Here is a 16,274-nt window from a genome sequence, read left to right as displayed (position 1 = left end):
TCCCTGACGCCCAAATGGGTATACTAGATACATGGTCTTGTGAATCAAAACAATTCTTCTACCAATGATTTTTGCCACTACAGGCTCAACTGAAATGGTCACCCTCGCCCAGACGGACACCCTCTCCTCTCCTCACAAGAGATCTATAGCGATTTTCTCGCTGTGCCTTTTCAGTTTCTTCGCGAAGCTTCTTCTTTCGTTCGTACACTCCACGAATGGTATCTCGGATCTGCTGCTTTCCTTCGTTGTAGTTCGCTCGTGCCAACTTGACCACGTTGTCAATCTGCTCAGGGGTATAGATAAAATTCCATGTGCTAAGGTAGTCAGTGGTGCCAGGAGAGATGCCGGGTACCTTGTCATTCGAGATGAATGGCAGATAGACGACGGCAATGCCGGCCTCCGGCTCCATCAGTTGCCACGAGTTATCACCAGATAATGCTTTTGAGGGAGGAGGTGGCTTAGAACTGCGCTCTTGGTTTGTTCCGACCCAGACAGTGCAGTATCCCAAATCGCCGGACTCTTGATCACCGTGCTCGAATTTGGTTTTGTCGTTCTCAGCCATAACTTGTTTGCCTTCCTCATGAGCTTCTTGGCGCAGTTCCTTTTGTTCTTCTTTGGCTTCTCGAAGCTTGTTCTCCGCCTCACGTGAAGATTTGGCCTGGGCTTCATCGAGCTCTTCAACGACTTGAGATGTGGCTTCCCCTGACTTGGGCCAACCAATTCCAACCGGCCAGCCTTTGATGTTACGTTGGCGAGCGTATCCGTCTGCGACTGAAAGCCAGTTATCAGTTTTGATATCTGCAGAAGCATCAAATGCGACAAGAACATCAACATCTCGGCCGGGTCGGAGAAGAGGATAGATGGGCAAGTTGTTGGACATTCCAGCATCCATGAGTTGGATGTACTCATTGTCATAGATGCTTTCAGGGGCCGTCTTTGGGAGTTTTCCGTGCATACCATATGCAAAGTTGGGTATCTTGGCAGGGTCGATCGGATGTACCTTGATCAGATCATCGTCTCGTGTCGAGATCAGTTCATCAATAGTACCGAAACCAGTTAGCCCCTGAACAAGAGGCTTGATCTCTCGGTAGTAATGGCTGAGAGTAGCACAGAATGCACTACCAAAGATGCCCATGAGTAGCGGTAATCGGATCTCGGGAAGATGAAAACCATCCTCCGGAGCGATATCGCGACCTGACTTGAATCTCCGGCCCAGGGCCCAGGTAGGAATACCGGCACCGAATTCTTCACAAAAGAATTCGTAGGGAGTGATCTCGTACCATTGAAACCAAGCCTCTTTCTTGGCCTTCGCCTTGGCGATTTCAGCTTCTATAGGTCCCTGTTTAGAAGCTTCAGGCAGGTCGGGAATTTCGTGCCTCACAGCAGTGTAGATTGGTAGTGGGAGCTGCCCATATTGGACATACTGCCGTTGGTTTGAAAGCTTAAAATCGCGGTCATTAACGCCAAGATCTCCTTTAGGGACCAGATATCTTGCTGCTAGCAGGACGCCGTAGACATCAACCAAGCCAAAATCGGCCTTCGGGTCACCCTTGAGCTTTTCAACCATACCGCTCAGAAGATATTTGTTGGTAGGCATAGAGGCAAGCGCCTGGAATGCCTCGGGTGGGTAAGCAATGTGGGTGGAAGACCTGGCCTTCAGATGTTCGATGAGTTTTTTGAGGCTCCCTTGGTTAAATGAGGTCAGGTTCAGAGCTTGAAGCCAGCATGAGCCGCTCACGCCCGATGTATATGTCACACAGTCGAATAGGCCATCCTCTTCTGTCGCAAGGATCGAGCCTGTTCCTGCAATGAGCGCTCTCAGACCTCCTCCTGAGCCACACATGGCGATTGTAGGAACATCGTCCGGGTGAACCTCATGCTCTTTGAGTCCAAGGTATTTGGCCAGGCCAACTCTGGCAACTCGCTTCCGCCTGGATAAATACTCCTTCTCTTCGTCACAAATGTCTGGGGATACTCGGACTGTGGCGGAATATTGGATTTCGGGATTTATTGATGGATCATGGGCGTCTCGCCAAATTTCGTCGGCCAAGGAGCCTGGTGACATGGACAGCTCGCGCTGTAGCTTGCGAACATATCCGGGTATGAGCCTGGACCATTCTGGGAGTAACGAGTTGACGATCTTGTCGGGAAACGAGGAGAACTCAACACTGTTCAGTACGGAGAAAGCCTCAAAACGGCGAGAGAAATTGACCCAGGCCGATTGATCCGAGTCTGATTCGGAATTCTGACTCGTATCTCGGCTCTTGTCTTGTTTTGAGTCCTGGTCGCTTCGTAATCTTGCTTGTTTGCCGGAGAGCTGTGCAAAGTCGTCAGAAGGGTAAAGCCACCAGATGAAAAGTCCGCCGGTGATTACTGCTACTGGCAACGTCGATCGTTGTTGTTCTTCTTGCTTGGCATCACGTTTGGTATGCGAAGTCCAAAATTGACGGTGTTGGCGAGGCGTCAATCGCCTTCGTGGGAGTCGTGTGAGATTATTGAATCGAGAGGAGATTCTATGGAGGCTCTTGAGAGAGCCACGATAGTGTCTCATGGTTTTCGAGCTCAATTGGTATTCGTTGGAGATTTTCTTATGCGCACATGCTTTCTGTGGCTAAGTCCGAACTTAGTACATTGTCGCGAAAGGGTTATATAGAAGTTGGTAGTGTTTAAAAGAAAGTGAAGAATTAGATTGGCATGGTAGTTGAAAGATTAGAACACAGGTATTGTGATGTTGCGGGTTGCGTCGGACACTGGAGGTTTATATGACACGGCGTTTGCGCAACTTGTTGAGAATACCTAGCTCACGATGGCTGATGTCATTCTCAAGTTGCTCCCTGCAAAAGTGGGAGGTGGGGTTAAGAAGGCAACACTAGAGTGGTACTTAAGAATTTATAGTAAGTGTGAGATTATCCCAAGTATCACTCTATTAATGTCTGAGATCACAATCACGTCGGACACTCCCGCATAGGCAAGGCAGACAAAGGTGGTACCATGCACGGGTCAGTCACAGGCAAAAAAAGACGAAAATTCCCGATGCCTGCAACAAAAATGTGGTAAAGATGCTTGTTTTGGGCAGTGTCTGCCAATTTTTACATGTGCCACACGGATCTTCAGGTCCGGTCGAAACTTGGATGGTTAGAAAGCTTGGTTCAAGCCAAGCAATCATATCAAGACCCAATCAAATCACAGCTAACGGTCAACTTGAGCGCTTTCACTTCGCGGGAACTTAATATGCTTTACTGCCAAGTTTTGAGGTGGTGGGAAGACTCGAAGCTCGACGTTTATCTTGGCAAAGGAAACAGATCTTAGATCCCTCATGAAGATCTATCGATAGTGCTAATATCACGAGACATCTTTAATGACGACTGCATTGTTGAATCCACGGCAATTGATAGTTAAATAATGACTCGAGTTTTTATTTTTATTTAATCAATCAAGTTGGCTTATTTAAATTGTTTTCTATAACAACTGTGTCATTTCTTACTTTGTTATGAGGACGATCATGATTGTACAAACATGGAATAAACTTGGGCTTTGAAAATCACGTACAACCACAAATTGACAAGAAACACAAACAATGGAGTCTAGGGAGTAGCAGAAAAAAAGACCTTCTAAGTCTTAGGATATAAAAATAAGTAGTCTAAGAGCCGTGGTCTAAGGAGCATAAAGTGACCTACTCATTTCGTCTCTTATGCTTCCAGCGGTCAATTTTTCTGATACCCTGGGGACAGTCAAAGCGCTATAAGCAAGGGAATGGCAAGTGGGGTCGGCTACGGTGGGGGAGTCTCCGAAAGAGACAGAGCGCGTCGAGTGGCTAAAAGCGGCGGGCGGTGAAATCGCAAAACTAGTAAGGATGGGCCTCTGGATGGTTTTTTTCAAGTATTTTTTCTCTCGCGCCGGCAGAATTGATCAATCGCATACTTGCGTTTGTGCAATAACTTCTTTACATTGCACAATCAATTCTTCTGCAATCTCAATCAAACAATACAATACTTAGGTAAGTCTCTATTAGGCAGCGGCAAACTCAACTTTGAGTGTAGGTACGCCGATGACTCTTTTTTGCCGTACCCCGCCACCATCTTTTTATGGTACCTATTTTTCGCGACTCCTTCTCACCTAGCTTCTAGTTTCTTTCCTTTACATACCACAACGCTCCATTTTTCAGCTTGTATCGGTTACACTATCGCGATCGCATACCACATTCAATTATTACTTCTCGATAAAAATACATAATGAGCGAAGCTGAAGCCCCCAAGCCTGTCGAGGCTCTCCAGCCTGAGGCCGAGGCTGTCCCTACTACCCAGCCCACCGAAGAGAAGCCTGAGGAGACCACACAGACTTCAGAGGAGAAGTCTGAAGAGAAGAAGGAGATTCTCAAGACCACCGCCAAGCACGCCGAGAACCCCCGTAACAACCGCAAATTCGACCCTTCTGTCCGTGAGGTTACTGACGACCCTGAGGCCATCCGCAAGCAGGTATGTACAGCTTTTTTTGACTCTACGGCGCGCGTACTGACTCTTCTAGGTCGAGTTCTACTTTGGTGACTGGAACTTCCCTCAAGACAAGTTCATGTGGGAGTCATGCGGTGGTACCGAGAACAAGCCCATGAAGGTCAAGACTATCCACTCCTTCAAGCGCATGCGAACCTTCCAGCCCTACAGCGCCGTCATTGCTGCTCTCAAGGACAGCAAATTACTCGACCTATCCGGCGAGGAGGGTGAGGAGGAGCTCAAGCGCAAGACCCCCTACCAGCCTCTGAACACCTCCAAGTCCAAGGTTGAGGCCGCCACCGTTTATGTCAAGGGCTTTGGCGACGAAACCCCCAACACTCAATTTGATCTTGAGAGCTTCTTTGCCCAGTTTGGTGAGGTCAAGGGTATCAAGCTTCGACGCACAAACGAGGGTCTCTTCAAGGGCTCCGTCTTTGTTACATTCGCCGATGAGGAGGAGGCCAACAAGTTCCTCAAGACAGAGCCCGCCCCCAAGTGGCAGGACCATGACCTCAAGATCATGAGCAAGCGTGCTTACTGCGATGAGAAGAACGAGCTTATCAAGCAAGGAAAGATCGAGCCCAACCATACCCAGCCCAAGAAGTTTTACGAGGGTAGGGAATCTGGCAAGAGTGGACGTGGCCGCGGACGTGGCGGTAACGACTCCGGCAGCCGCGACAACGACAACTGGAAGCAGCGCCGCGACAACGACCAGAAGAACGGCTTCAAGGACCGACGAGGAGGCCGCGGTGGCCGTGGAGGTCGAGGTCGCGGTCGTGGTCGTGGCGGACGCGATGGTGGCCGTGACCGGGATCAGGCCAAGGACGATGTCAAGCACAGCAGCAACGAGTAGGTTTCCCCGTTGAATCTCCATTAACAAGCTCATCTACTAACATTAACAGCACCATGCCTCGCATCCAGTCCACCGCCGACGAGTCCAGCGATAACAAGAAGCGAAGCCGCGATGAAGAGGCTCCCGCCGGCGAGCCCGCTGCCAAGAAGATTGATGTCAAGACTGAGTAGGTCAAGGTCAAGATTGAATCCGAAGAGTCCATCGACGACAGAGAAGATACGCCTATCAGTGATCCTGTTCCACAGGTCAAGACTGAACCCAAAGTCAAGTCCGAATCTGATGTCGAGGGCGAGTGGGTCAAGGTCAAAACAGAACCATACAACTGAACCAGGAAAGAGAAAGGAATACCAAACAACAGATACATGTTGGCTGATACTACGCATTTAAACAAAAAAAGGGGATGTTTCGGGAACTGGGAAAGTCATTATTAAGCAAAGAACACAATGTTCACAATTGTATCATGGAACGTTTTTACGGAGCAATGGGTGTGTTTCTTATTGTCTATCATAGCTCTAAATGTGGCTAGAGGAAATTGACAAAAATCATCATAGATAAGCTGTTCGCAAGTGACTTTTTCTAACATTGCATCCGTTTTCTCTAGAATCCCGCTCGTTGAAGCATCCATTATCTTTCGTTACATAGCTCTTAGACTCTAGATAGAGTAATCAAGCTTGTTGTCTCCAAGGACTCCCCAGAACTCTTCAATAAGCTCCTTCTGACCACTTGGAGCGCCGCGCACAGCAAGATACACACGCGACTCGACCTCAGGATCCCAGTTACCTGGATTTCCATGCACCATTCGACCGCCGGCCTCGTTGAGGATTGCCCATCCAGCACAGACATCCCATGCCCAGCAGCCACCTTCCCAGTACAGATCCATCTGGCCAGCCGCAACAGCAGCAATGTTCAGTGCGGCAGAGCCCATCGATCGCAAGGAGTGCACCATTGAGCCGCCTGTCTCGCGACTAGCTGTGAGTTTTCTGAATGCCTCGACCTTGACGTCAAAGTTTGGCCCGTCACGCTGCGCACCCCACTCAATAGCAACGAGCGAGGTTCCCAATCCCTCAATGGGTCGGGGGGAGCGCGCAAGAGGAAGACGCTGAGGCTGCTTTCCGCGACCGTGTGTAAGGAAAGCACCGTGGCCCTTGATGGCGGTGTATAGAGTGTCGAGCCAAGGGTTGTAGATAACGCCAACGACTGGCTTGCGGTCGATGGCGAGGCCGAGAGAGATACAGGCGCTGGGGAACGAATGGACGAAGTTGGTGGTACCGTCGATAGGGTCTACGATAAAGGTTGGCTCGGGGCCGAGCTTCATGCCAGGCTTGTATGTCTCCTCGCCCATGAAAGAGATGTTGGGGAAGGATGATGATAGTCGGGTCGAGACCATCTTCTCGACACCCTTGTCTGCTTCAGTGACAATGTCGACGGCTACACAAAAGGGTCAGGTCAGCGGTATCATCAAGGCCAGGACAATGGAGACATACAGTTGAGCTTAGTATCAGTGTCAAGCTCAGCAGGGTTCGCCTCCAATATCATGGCTCCGGCCTCGTAGGCCACCGATACGAGCTCATCGTGAACAGCTTGAAGGTCGAGTTCTGCCATTGTTTGGTTACCGTGGCTAAGATGTACAATTCAGTTCGACAGTGTTATGATGAGACTGGGCGGAGCAGGTTTATTATGGAGGGGCTTCTCATGTCATTTCGGCGGGGTAGCTCAGCGGTAAGGTGGCATGCGATTCCTGATCCATACAAAGCAATGCCGAATATCATCATGTAGCAAATTCGCCTTACTTCAATGTTGAGGTTACTCATCCTTGACCAAGTTGTTAAAAGGACTTCAAGATATCGTATACTTAACCTGTCACATATTATGTGTATAACGGAAGAATTTATGATCGGAAATTTACCCGTAGATCTTGATAGATTTGTATATTTCTAAATATCACATTTTTGTAAAGACGACCTTATAGTTTATTAAAGTTATCAACAAATATTAATCTGTCCGCGCAGATTGATCATAGAACTTCCATAGGATTCCTCTCAAGACAGTGTTTCTTAGTACAACTTATATAAATTGTACACAACCCCACGAGCTGACATCAAGACTTTTCTTCATCAGCCGCGTTTGACCACAATCAGGTGTCACATCCAGAACAATTGTCTTCCTGTCAAGACAAGATAAGCGTGGGTACTTGGGGGAACATGTTACTAGGACGGTGATGATAACTGGTCCTCTAACCAGGATCAGAGAAACTGAGTCCTTCAACTTGTCTATAGAAATCTCCTTGGATACAAGAGAGGAAGTAGTTCAAGCGAACTATTGAATGCCATCACCATTCCTACACATTCATTATGTTGTCTTCCTTAGTAGTAACTGACTGGGCTTCTGCAGGTATCGCTTGATATCCATATTACATAGATAGGATTAAGAGTCTCTGTCCCAACAAGGGTAAGCGTTTAGTGAAGCTCCACCAGGTCACCCTGACGTCTGCGAGGAGGGTCCGGAAACCGGGGCCGGTCGGACAAGACCCCATCCAGAGCTTCCACTCAATGTGATATTCCCATCACCGAATTGCTCTATCTGAAACAGAATTGCGCGTTGTTCCCCTGGACTGCTATGATTTGGTCACGATGGGATCCGCCGTCGATGTAGGCCAACATGTCATATCGCAACGCCATTGATTCAAAGGTAAAACCACCTAGCCATGAGTTATACAAATGTTACACGAACTGCCAATTTTAAGAGAAAACACGCATATAACAAAGTCATGATATATCAGAGCTCCTCCACCAAGCGAAAACCCAGGCCACAACAACAGCGAGACGTTTCGAAGGCCGATAAATGAAAACGCAAAACGGTAAACAATCCGTGGTCCTCGTAGCTCCTGTCTCGTCTCATCCTGAAATCAAACAACTTATCCATATCTTCTCACATGTTCTCTCTGAACACAGACCGTCGTTCTGTCGGGCTGCTCTCGGCACTACCACTTCTGTTCTTGGGCTTTCCATATCCTGTGTCGATAGGTCGGGGGCTCACGCCGCGCAAACTCGTGGCAGCAGCATCGTCATCGAATGGGTTTCGTCCACCAGGTCCTGAGGTGGGACTCCTGCTTGCCCTGCGGCCTCGGTCCTCTTCTCCATCACCAAATCCTCGTCCACCAGACAGTCCCGGTGTTGCTGCAAGGTTCATATTGTAGCCGCCTCCACCGTATGCGGTATCTCGGCCACGGCCACCAACTTCCTCTTCATGATATCCGTACTGGTCGGCTTCGTTTCCAACGCGCGAGTCCCATGCCTCGTCCGGATCTAGAGGACCGAAACCGCGGCGGCCGCGGGATGCACCGGACTGCTCGTAAGCGCCTGCGGCGGATCGGTTGTTGCGGTTCTTCAGCTTTCGGAACTGATCGTTGAACCAACCGACAACACCTCCTGGTGCAGGTTGCGGAGGCCCGTAGCCGTCGTCTTCTTTATGCCATGGTAGATATGATGTGAGGCTTGGGGGTGGGAGCTGTAGAAAGAAGTCAGTTCCGATTGCTCCAGAGCAGAGAAGCAAGGGCAATTAACGTACCCCGAGTCTGCGGGCGCGCAGTTGTGTAAAGATGAACCATCCTGCGGCGCCTGCGAATAGCAGGACGATAATTGCAATCACGATACCTCCAGCCGTCGACACCATCTTCTGTTATCCCGCTATTGTGTATCCCAGGCAATTCGTTCTGCGATGCGATTCAATCGTGTGATGACGATGGATAATCCTGGTGACGCAAGTCAAGATGATTACTCCAATGGACAGACGTATCTGGATGCTGACGAAACAATCGCCGTAGAAAAGAAAGGTTTGAAAGACGGAGGTTTTAGTTAGGTAGACTGGTATGTAAGATTCGAGGCCCTTTGTTTGACTTTGGGCTTGTCTGTGGGTGAAGTGGCTGTGCTCAAGGTCGGGTGCTTTCCAGATTGCTGGGAGATCCGATCTCACTGATCAATTATGAGGAATAAGCAAACCTAAGCAAAATCAATGGATGGCCCGTGTCTGACGGGAAGCTTCGGTAGCCCACTGCAATGGACGGCTGCACGGGCGGGCAAGGGCCTAACGTACAGGGGCTGCTTACAGTGAACTTGGCGCTGATGCTGTGTGCTGCATTTGGATGATACGTTCCTTGATCCTTGGATCTGAGCCTGGAATAATAAGCAAACTCTAGTTAAACCCTCCAGATAAGTGAGCTCATGAACCACTTTGATAGACAGCGATATAGTCTTTCCTCAAAGAGACGACTATGGTTCTATCCATTAATCACTCTCGCTGTTGAGCTACAACATGTTACTAGCCCTAAAAACCTCGTATTCCTCTTCCAACTCAATCTACGATCCTTGCGTCTCAGTTCTATTTCAGTCCATTGCAGCGGATACTAGCCTCTCAAAATAACAATAACGTGCAATTAACCGCTCTCTACTTTAAACCTAACGTTAAATCAAACATCGCATCGATCCCAGTGTCCTCCTCCCCTAGCAAACGACAGACTCTCTACAAAGTCCTCCAACGTGCAGCGTCCGTACTCATCTCCTCCACATGTGTCGAGCTCCATCACTCGGTCATTGATCAACACCCTCACGTACTCCTCGCCTTTCTGTTCCTTGGTGGCACCGCACTCAAGCTTCTCGACGTACATGCGCGCCGCAAAAGGAACCACCCACGCAGACGAGTAGCCATGCGCCCGGACGGCGGGCACAATGTGTTGTTTCGGCAACTTGCCTGTGTAGTTGTACAGACCCATAGCGGAGAAAATGGAGACCATGCTGTTGTCGTGGCTAAAATCAGCATACAAAGTCCTGTCAAGGGGGAACGTCTCTGGGTTGGAATCCAACGTGCTGTTCGTAGTTGTCTCATCCTTGACGGGCTTCCGTGTCAGGCGGGAAATGAGTTCATTGACATATCCCACACCTTGTGTTGGCCCCATGTCGTTGCCGTTACCGTATTTGTAGTACTTGCTGAGCGTTTGCCAGTAGTTGTAGCTTCGCCAATCTTCTGTAGAAAAGAGGTCACAAAACCTGGACTGCACGGCGCCGTCAGGTGTGTTGACGGTGTTGAAAGGGCACAGATCCATCAGATAGATGGTTTCCTTCAACGACAACTTGGCTTTTTTCAAATCTCTGTTGAGCCTGTCGCGAATGGGAGGCAGGAACTTGTTTCCCCAAGCGGTTTGTGCGTCGTTATCGCCAAGGTCATCATCCTTCTCAAATGAAGTGCATAATCCATGCGACATGGTATTGTTGATGCCAGACTCTTCAGGAATGACCAGAATATCGTCAGTGTAGTCATCCCCAGATTCACCACGAGAAGCATAAAAGCCTTGTGTGAAGTTGTAGGATGAAACCACGACTCTGTCCGATCCTGATGCCCGAATGAAAGGGTCCGAGTTCTCGGCGAGTCCAATGTATCGCTCGTAGAATGCCTTTCCAGAATCAATCATCTGATCCTGGCCAAAACCGGTCAAATCATCAGAACCGAGACTGTACTCGTATTCCTTAAGCCATTCGTAGCCACTACCGTACTTGGTCACGGACTTTTGAAGACGCGCGATGGTGGCTTCGTAAGCTTCAGACTTGGTGATCGTTGGATATCGTGCTCCATGGCGAGATAAAATAATTGCGACGGTGACATCGCAATCATCGGGCGTTGATGAATCAATCTCTGATGGGACAGAAAAGAATGAAGAGTACTGGCCCCAGAGTTTGGAGATGTCATTACAACTTCCATCATACTCGCATCCAGAAGTTAAAGTGCTTTGGAAATATTAATTCAGAGTGAATGATTAAATATCTGACGGGATACTTACTAATTGTGAACCCAAAGAGCAAGAACTGTGATCAACGCGATCGTGCTGATTACCATAACGAGATAACTCCAGCGTCTGGTCTCACGCCGCTTATGTTGCAGATGCCAGCTCTCAAGTCGCTCGGCATCCTCACAGCTCTCGCCAGCGTTGGTCTCATCATCGTCATTGCTCGAAAGCAATCGTCCTCTCTCGGCATCGGCCTCAGAGATACTTGATCGTCCGGCCGTTGAAGGCGCATCATCGTGCGAGATTCCTACCATATCGAATGAGTCTGTTGTAGTGACAGGGATGTTTGCCGGTGGGTTCTTGAAAGATAACCAGCTGCTAGTCAAGCTAGCTCCCAATGAATGTGTTGATGACAAAGCGGAAAAGCAGGCTTATCTCGCCAATAATCAAGCAAATATAGAGTGCTCTATGCCTCTTTCCATGGGGTTCTTGCGGTTTGATGGCATTGATTGAATGTGAATGAGCATCCCTGATGTTGTTCGAGGTTTCGAGACAGGACACCTGAGGCGGGCCACGTGCATGGTCGTGAGGCTGACCAGTGAGGCAGTCATTAGCCACATGCCATTGTGCTTCGACATCTTGCTTGTAACCCAGCGACTACCTATTTCAGGACTTTCTGGGTGTGTGTGATACTACTAAATCTATGGATTTCAAATACTATAGAGTGTAACTTAGATGAGAACTTTCGTCAGTTAGGATTATTAGCTCGTCTACCCTAAACCTTGGGTAGAATCTCAGTTTCAACTCAAAACACTAAGGAAACTTCTAAGTAAAAAAGAATTACGACGATGAACTAATATTTGTGAGAAACCGCTCTAGGCGTTATATATTGTAACTAGCTAGTGCAATGCCCTCCATCAACACCGTTATGCCAAAGCTCGCCTATTGCGAGGTGTCTATCGTGTAACATGACATGGATTTTAGAGCAAACCTGCCGCCCAGATTTCCGTCCTTTTATCCGAACCCAATTCCCCCAATTCATTATCCATTACCGCAATGTCAAATATCCAAAGAAGTACCACGTAGTCTAGCTAGGTGGTAGCTATCGTATATGGTAAAATGGTATCATCGAATGTAAATAAAATCATCAAAAACGATGCAAAACGCAGGGTATAAACCAAACAATGTACTCCAATCATTCCTTCACATTGCAACGCCGACGCTCCTCCTCTGTGGTCGGAGCTCGTTGCGGCCAAAAGTAGACGTGGCGAACCGCGAAATCAGAGGTCCCTCGTCTGGTGACACAGCTGCTGTGCTACCAATTGAGCACGTCGTTGGAAATGTGCGGTTCTCCTCGTCCGACTCCCAAGTACTAATAGTGTCGGCAGAGTCCGTGCTCCGTCGCCGAAGTGATGTCCCGCCCAGCGAGACCTGATAGAAACCTTGGTTGCCCTTGATAGGGCGGGGAGCGTTGGTGACAGAATCGAAACTCATATTGCGGCCGTGCTGCGGTCCGGGGAAGAGCCAGCTCGATACCCGAGAAAAGGACTTTTTCTTCCTCAGAGGAGGTCGAAGTACTAAAGGTAAAGGAGGCGGTGGGGGTAGATCATATCGTCTGGGACGAGGGGGAGGAGTGGTAGAAGATGGGGTCCGCGGCTCACCAGGAGTCTGGGACCGACGAGGAGGGGTGATGGGGGTCCTCATAGGTGTACGAGGTGATCTGATGGGTGCTGTGTGAGGTCTCTCAATGATATCACAGTTAAGACGCTGGGCAAAGGACGGGGCTGCTGGTGGCAAAGCAGGAATTGAGGGCATAGGCTCCAAATCTGAGCGAGTCAGCAGATGAGATTCGTCACCAGGACTAGAACTCATACTCGGCATGTTTCTAACCACAGAGTGGGGAGTTGCTGGTCGGCTTGGGACATAGAGACTCTGCCTCTCAATAACCTCGTCTATTTGTTTCTGGAGTTTCTCGACCTCGAGCATGGCACTCGCAACCCGTTCCTTGACCTTTTCCACGTCCGGTGAGCTATAGGCCCGAGAACGACCTCGTGATTTGGGAGGGATCAGGGGAGGGATCTCGTCGTCTCCAAAGGAAGAGCTGGGAGCACTACTCGTCATATTTTTGCGTGGAAAGTGAAAAGACATAGGAGAGTCTGAGAAACTCTTCTGGTGCTCTAATGAAGGTCGTGCTTTTTCTGATGGTGAATCTGAAAGGTCTGAGACACCTTCCTCAGAAAAGTCCGATGAAGGAGCCGGGTTGGCAGGTCTAGGTTCAAAGTGAGGTAGGATGGGAGATACACTATTGTCGGGCTGGTAAATGCTCAACTCGAGCGGTCGGTAAGGGCGGTGAGGTAGCTGTTTGGCCGGTCGAAGATTCGATGCCCGTGATGGTGTAGGTTCAGGATAGTCAAAGAATGGATCGGTGGACGTCGCTATATGGCGAAAATCTGAAGGTGCTGAGATAAGAGGTCGGCGCGAGTTGTTTGAAGAGAACGACCAAAACCTCCTTCTCTTTGATGAGACACTGTCTCTTGTCGAAGTTTCCGACATATTGCGATGCTTAGGCATGGCTACAGGTTCAGGATGGTGAACTGGTTGATCGTATATTACTGGGTATGCTTGCTTCTCATCGACTTGGCCTATCAGCAACTGTTTGTCGCTCAACCTACCCACTGGCCGCGAAATGTTCAAAGTTGAAGACGAATCCGAGGCCCAGGCAAAGCCAGCGTGGGCAGAGTCAAAAGTAGAAGTAGACAGAGACTTACTACGACGCGGCCTCCTGTCCTCTGAGGAGACCAACGGTGCGCAGCAGAGAGAAAGCCACGATGGCCAAGGAGATGTTTGAGGGCCAGAGCCATGGGCACCGTGGGTACCGGCGTGTGTCATGCTGCGAGCGAAGCTCTCACGTCATACCGAGAATGCGTATCGAACGCACGGGAGAATAAAAGGCGGGATAAGTGAAAAGACAGACGATTCGTTACTCAACGAAAGCAAAAAGAAAGGTCGGGAGTCCAGCTGAAAAAAGGAAGGGTTCAACGCATATAATAGATAAGGCAAGGTGAGATCCCGAGTGTGTATGTATGTGTGTATGTGCGCGTGCGTAGGTATGTGTGTATTATGTATGTACGGCACACGCCTTCGTATATGTAAGCCAACACCTGCACGAACGAAGGTGAAAGGGATAGGACAGAGGTAGAAGCAGGACGGGAAAGCCGCATGAAAGGGACCAGGGACCCGGCAGATAAAAGAATCAAGAGAAGCAAGCAGCGGCAAGCAACGTGCAGTCTAACCCAGCCCATCTCGTGAGTGACGGCTGGGCCGCGACGTTGAAGCCACACCCATAGAGGCAACAAACGGCAGCATTGGCAACCATGACCCTGCAATGGGATCTGGGAAGTTTCAGGGCCCCATCAGACTACGATCTCGTTATAGAGAGAAAAAAGTAAAAAATTAAATAACAGTAAAAATGGGCGGCAGCCCAAGCAGATGCAAGACGACCTATCGAGTGGTTGACGTTTGCCCAAGACGAACCCACGGCGCAGGTGATGGACCGGGGTCGGTTGATACGCCGGACCAGTCGGCGCTTAGAAGAGAGACTTGACCATGTTAGCGCTCCACACCAACTTTATCAAAACACCACAGGCACTCACTGACTGGGCCACACGTAGCGGCCGAGATGGTGTCTAGTTTCCTCTCCTACGACTCGATGTCGTGCATTTGGTCCACTCTCTGCTTGCCACAAAAGACCCCAGACAAGGTCTCGTGCTGCCTCCGCATTGGACGCTTGCAAGAGATGACGGGGGTTTGAGCCTTGAGGCCTTTGCCTGTGTTCGAGGCTGTGTGTCGTCACGCTGCACATTTCTCACTTTCTCTTGTCAAACTGGTGTGAACTTTCTTCTTGGCAAGACCATTGGCATGAGATTGATATCACTAATGTTGAGTGCATTGACAAAAAGACGTTGCCAGTACCACGTAGCACGCAGTGAAGAGTACAAGCCATCCATTGCAAATCAATCCATTGCAAAGAGCAAAAAAAGTCATAGCTCTAGACTCTGTGAACAAACTCCCAGTAGCAGATCGTGAAGGCCTGCCTCGCTTGTTGGCTTCTAGTGCCAATCTTGCCCTTCTCATCTTCCTTTGTGTTCCTTGAATCGACATCTGACGTCGCATTCGTACATCTTATTTGGGGTTGCACCGCCGGTTTGGGCAACACCCTGGTCTTGGTGGGCTGATTGGTAGATGCACCCCGGGACCTAGTCTCTTCATCATCTCTCCTCCATCAAATCGGTACGCTGCACGTTTTGTTTGCTCACCTTCAACCCTGCGGCTGACAGCCGCGTCTCTTATTGTATGAGATTGCAGCAAGGGCCTCTTGAAACGTGGGAACATCAGGAACGCCTGTCAATTTAGCTTTCGTCAAATCCCGTTGCTCCTTTGGGCAAAACATGTTGCAAACTTGGCTGGCCGAACTGGTCGTTGCATCCCAAAACGGCCGTGACGGTGTTTCATGTCACCCAGAATAGTGACGAGAAAGAGGCCGCTGTGATGGCCGTCTTCTGGCGTGAGCGGAGGCAATACGATTCGCTTACCATCAGAATTTGAGACAATTGACGAGATGATGATACTCCCGAAATTTTAATGTTTGCCGCTGACGAACGGAAAGTCTGAAAACGTCTTGGCCTCAGTGGTAATATCTGATGGTAAGCGGCCATGATACCTTGGGTCGTATTCTTGTTGCCTTTTTCTGCCTCTCAGCCGTAGGATATTGCACAGCCCGGCATTTGTCTCAGTGAGAGTCACCAAAAATGACTAACACGAGCATGTGTGATGGCTTCATGTGGGGTTTAAAGAGCGTGTGCCAGACGGACACTGTTAGGGGCTGATTCCACGCAGCTGGGTCGATGTCAAGCCTGATCGACAGCCGGACCGCTCCCTGCTGCTGCAAAGTGCAGACATGGTTAGTGAACTTAGGCGAGGTAGTTTGTCTGTCCTGTGCTGTAAGCTACGTTACGCTACGCCGTGCAGCTTTCCGATAATTTAGTGTGTGGCCGTCGCCACCATCTACTCTGCTCTACTCTACTCATCGCTCAAGTCTGCTAATTGAAAGACAATGGTTGCTTGTCAGGCAGGCTGTCAGGGTGGTGCCCCTGAC

At 49.4% G+C, this 16,274-nt stretch overlaps 6 protein-coding genes across 6 annotated transcripts; 1 reads left to right on the top strand and 5 right to left on the bottom strand.

The window, feature by feature from the left end:
- Window positions 1-85: 85 nt before the first annotated feature.
- FSST1_004841 (acyl transferase/acyl hydrolase/lysophospholipase) lies at window positions 86-2,551 on the bottom strand (the record flags this gene model as incomplete). The annotated part of the gene is made up of 1 exon (XM_083231057.1): window positions 86-2,551. One exon carries the CDS (start codon window positions 2,549-2,551, stop codon window positions 86-88), a length of 2,466 nt encoding a protein of 821 aa, XP_083088271.1.
- A 1,681-nt stretch (window positions 2,552-4,232) lies between these two features.
- On the top strand, window positions 4,233-5,669 carry FSST1_004840 (tRNA maturation protein LHP1; the record flags this gene model as incomplete). Its single annotated transcript, XM_083231055.1, has 4 exons — window positions 4,233-4,475; window positions 4,525-5,339; window positions 5,393-5,509; window positions 5,555-5,669. The coding sequence occupies 4 exons, from the start codon at window positions 4,233-4,235 to the stop codon at window positions 5,667-5,669; spliced, it is 1,290 nt and encodes a 429-aa protein (XP_083088270.1).
- Window positions 5,670-5,995: 326 nt separating this feature from the next.
- FSST1_004839 (inositol monophosphatase family protein) lies at window positions 5,996-6,945 on the bottom strand (the record flags this gene model as incomplete). The annotated part of the gene is made up of 2 exons (XM_083231054.1): window positions 5,996-6,771; window positions 6,828-6,945. The coding sequence occupies 2 exons, from the start codon at window positions 6,943-6,945 to the stop codon at window positions 5,996-5,998; spliced, it is 894 nt and encodes a 297-aa protein (XP_083088269.1).
- Window positions 6,946-8,271: 1,326 nt separating this feature from the next.
- FSST1_004838 (uncharacterized protein) lies at window positions 8,272-9,015 on the bottom strand (the record flags this gene model as incomplete). Its single annotated transcript, XM_083231053.1, has 2 exons — window positions 8,272-8,850; window positions 8,911-9,015. 2 exons carry the CDS (start codon window positions 9,013-9,015, stop codon window positions 8,272-8,274), a joined length of 684 nt encoding a protein of 227 aa, XP_083088268.1.
- Window positions 9,016-9,808: 793 nt separating this feature from the next.
- On the bottom strand, window positions 9,809-11,433 carry FSST1_004837 (histidine phosphatase family protein; the record flags this gene model as incomplete). The annotated part of the gene is made up of 2 exons (XM_083231052.1): window positions 9,809-11,120; window positions 11,174-11,433. The coding sequence occupies 2 exons, from the start codon at window positions 11,431-11,433 to the stop codon at window positions 9,809-9,811; spliced, it is 1,572 nt and encodes a 523-aa protein (XP_083088267.1).
- Window positions 11,434-12,322: 889 nt separating this feature from the next.
- On the bottom strand, window positions 12,323-14,008 carry FSST1_004836 (uncharacterized protein; the record flags this gene model as incomplete). Its single annotated transcript, XM_083231051.1, has 1 exon — window positions 12,323-14,008. One exon carries the CDS (start codon window positions 14,006-14,008, stop codon window positions 12,323-12,325), a length of 1,686 nt encoding a protein of 561 aa, XP_083088266.1.
- Window positions 14,009-16,274: the final 2,266 nt, after the last annotated feature.

This window comes from Fusarium sambucinum, chromosome I (genome assembly GCF_050947815.1).
Source record: "Fusarium sambucinum isolate potato_lamoka chromosome I, whole genome shotgun sequence".
NCBI lineage: Eukaryota > Fungi > Ascomycota > Sordariomycetes > Hypocreales > Nectriaceae > Fusarium > Fusarium sambucinum.
Note: the sequence above shows the minus strand (reverse complement) of the source record. Positions and strands in the feature narration are given on the sequence as shown.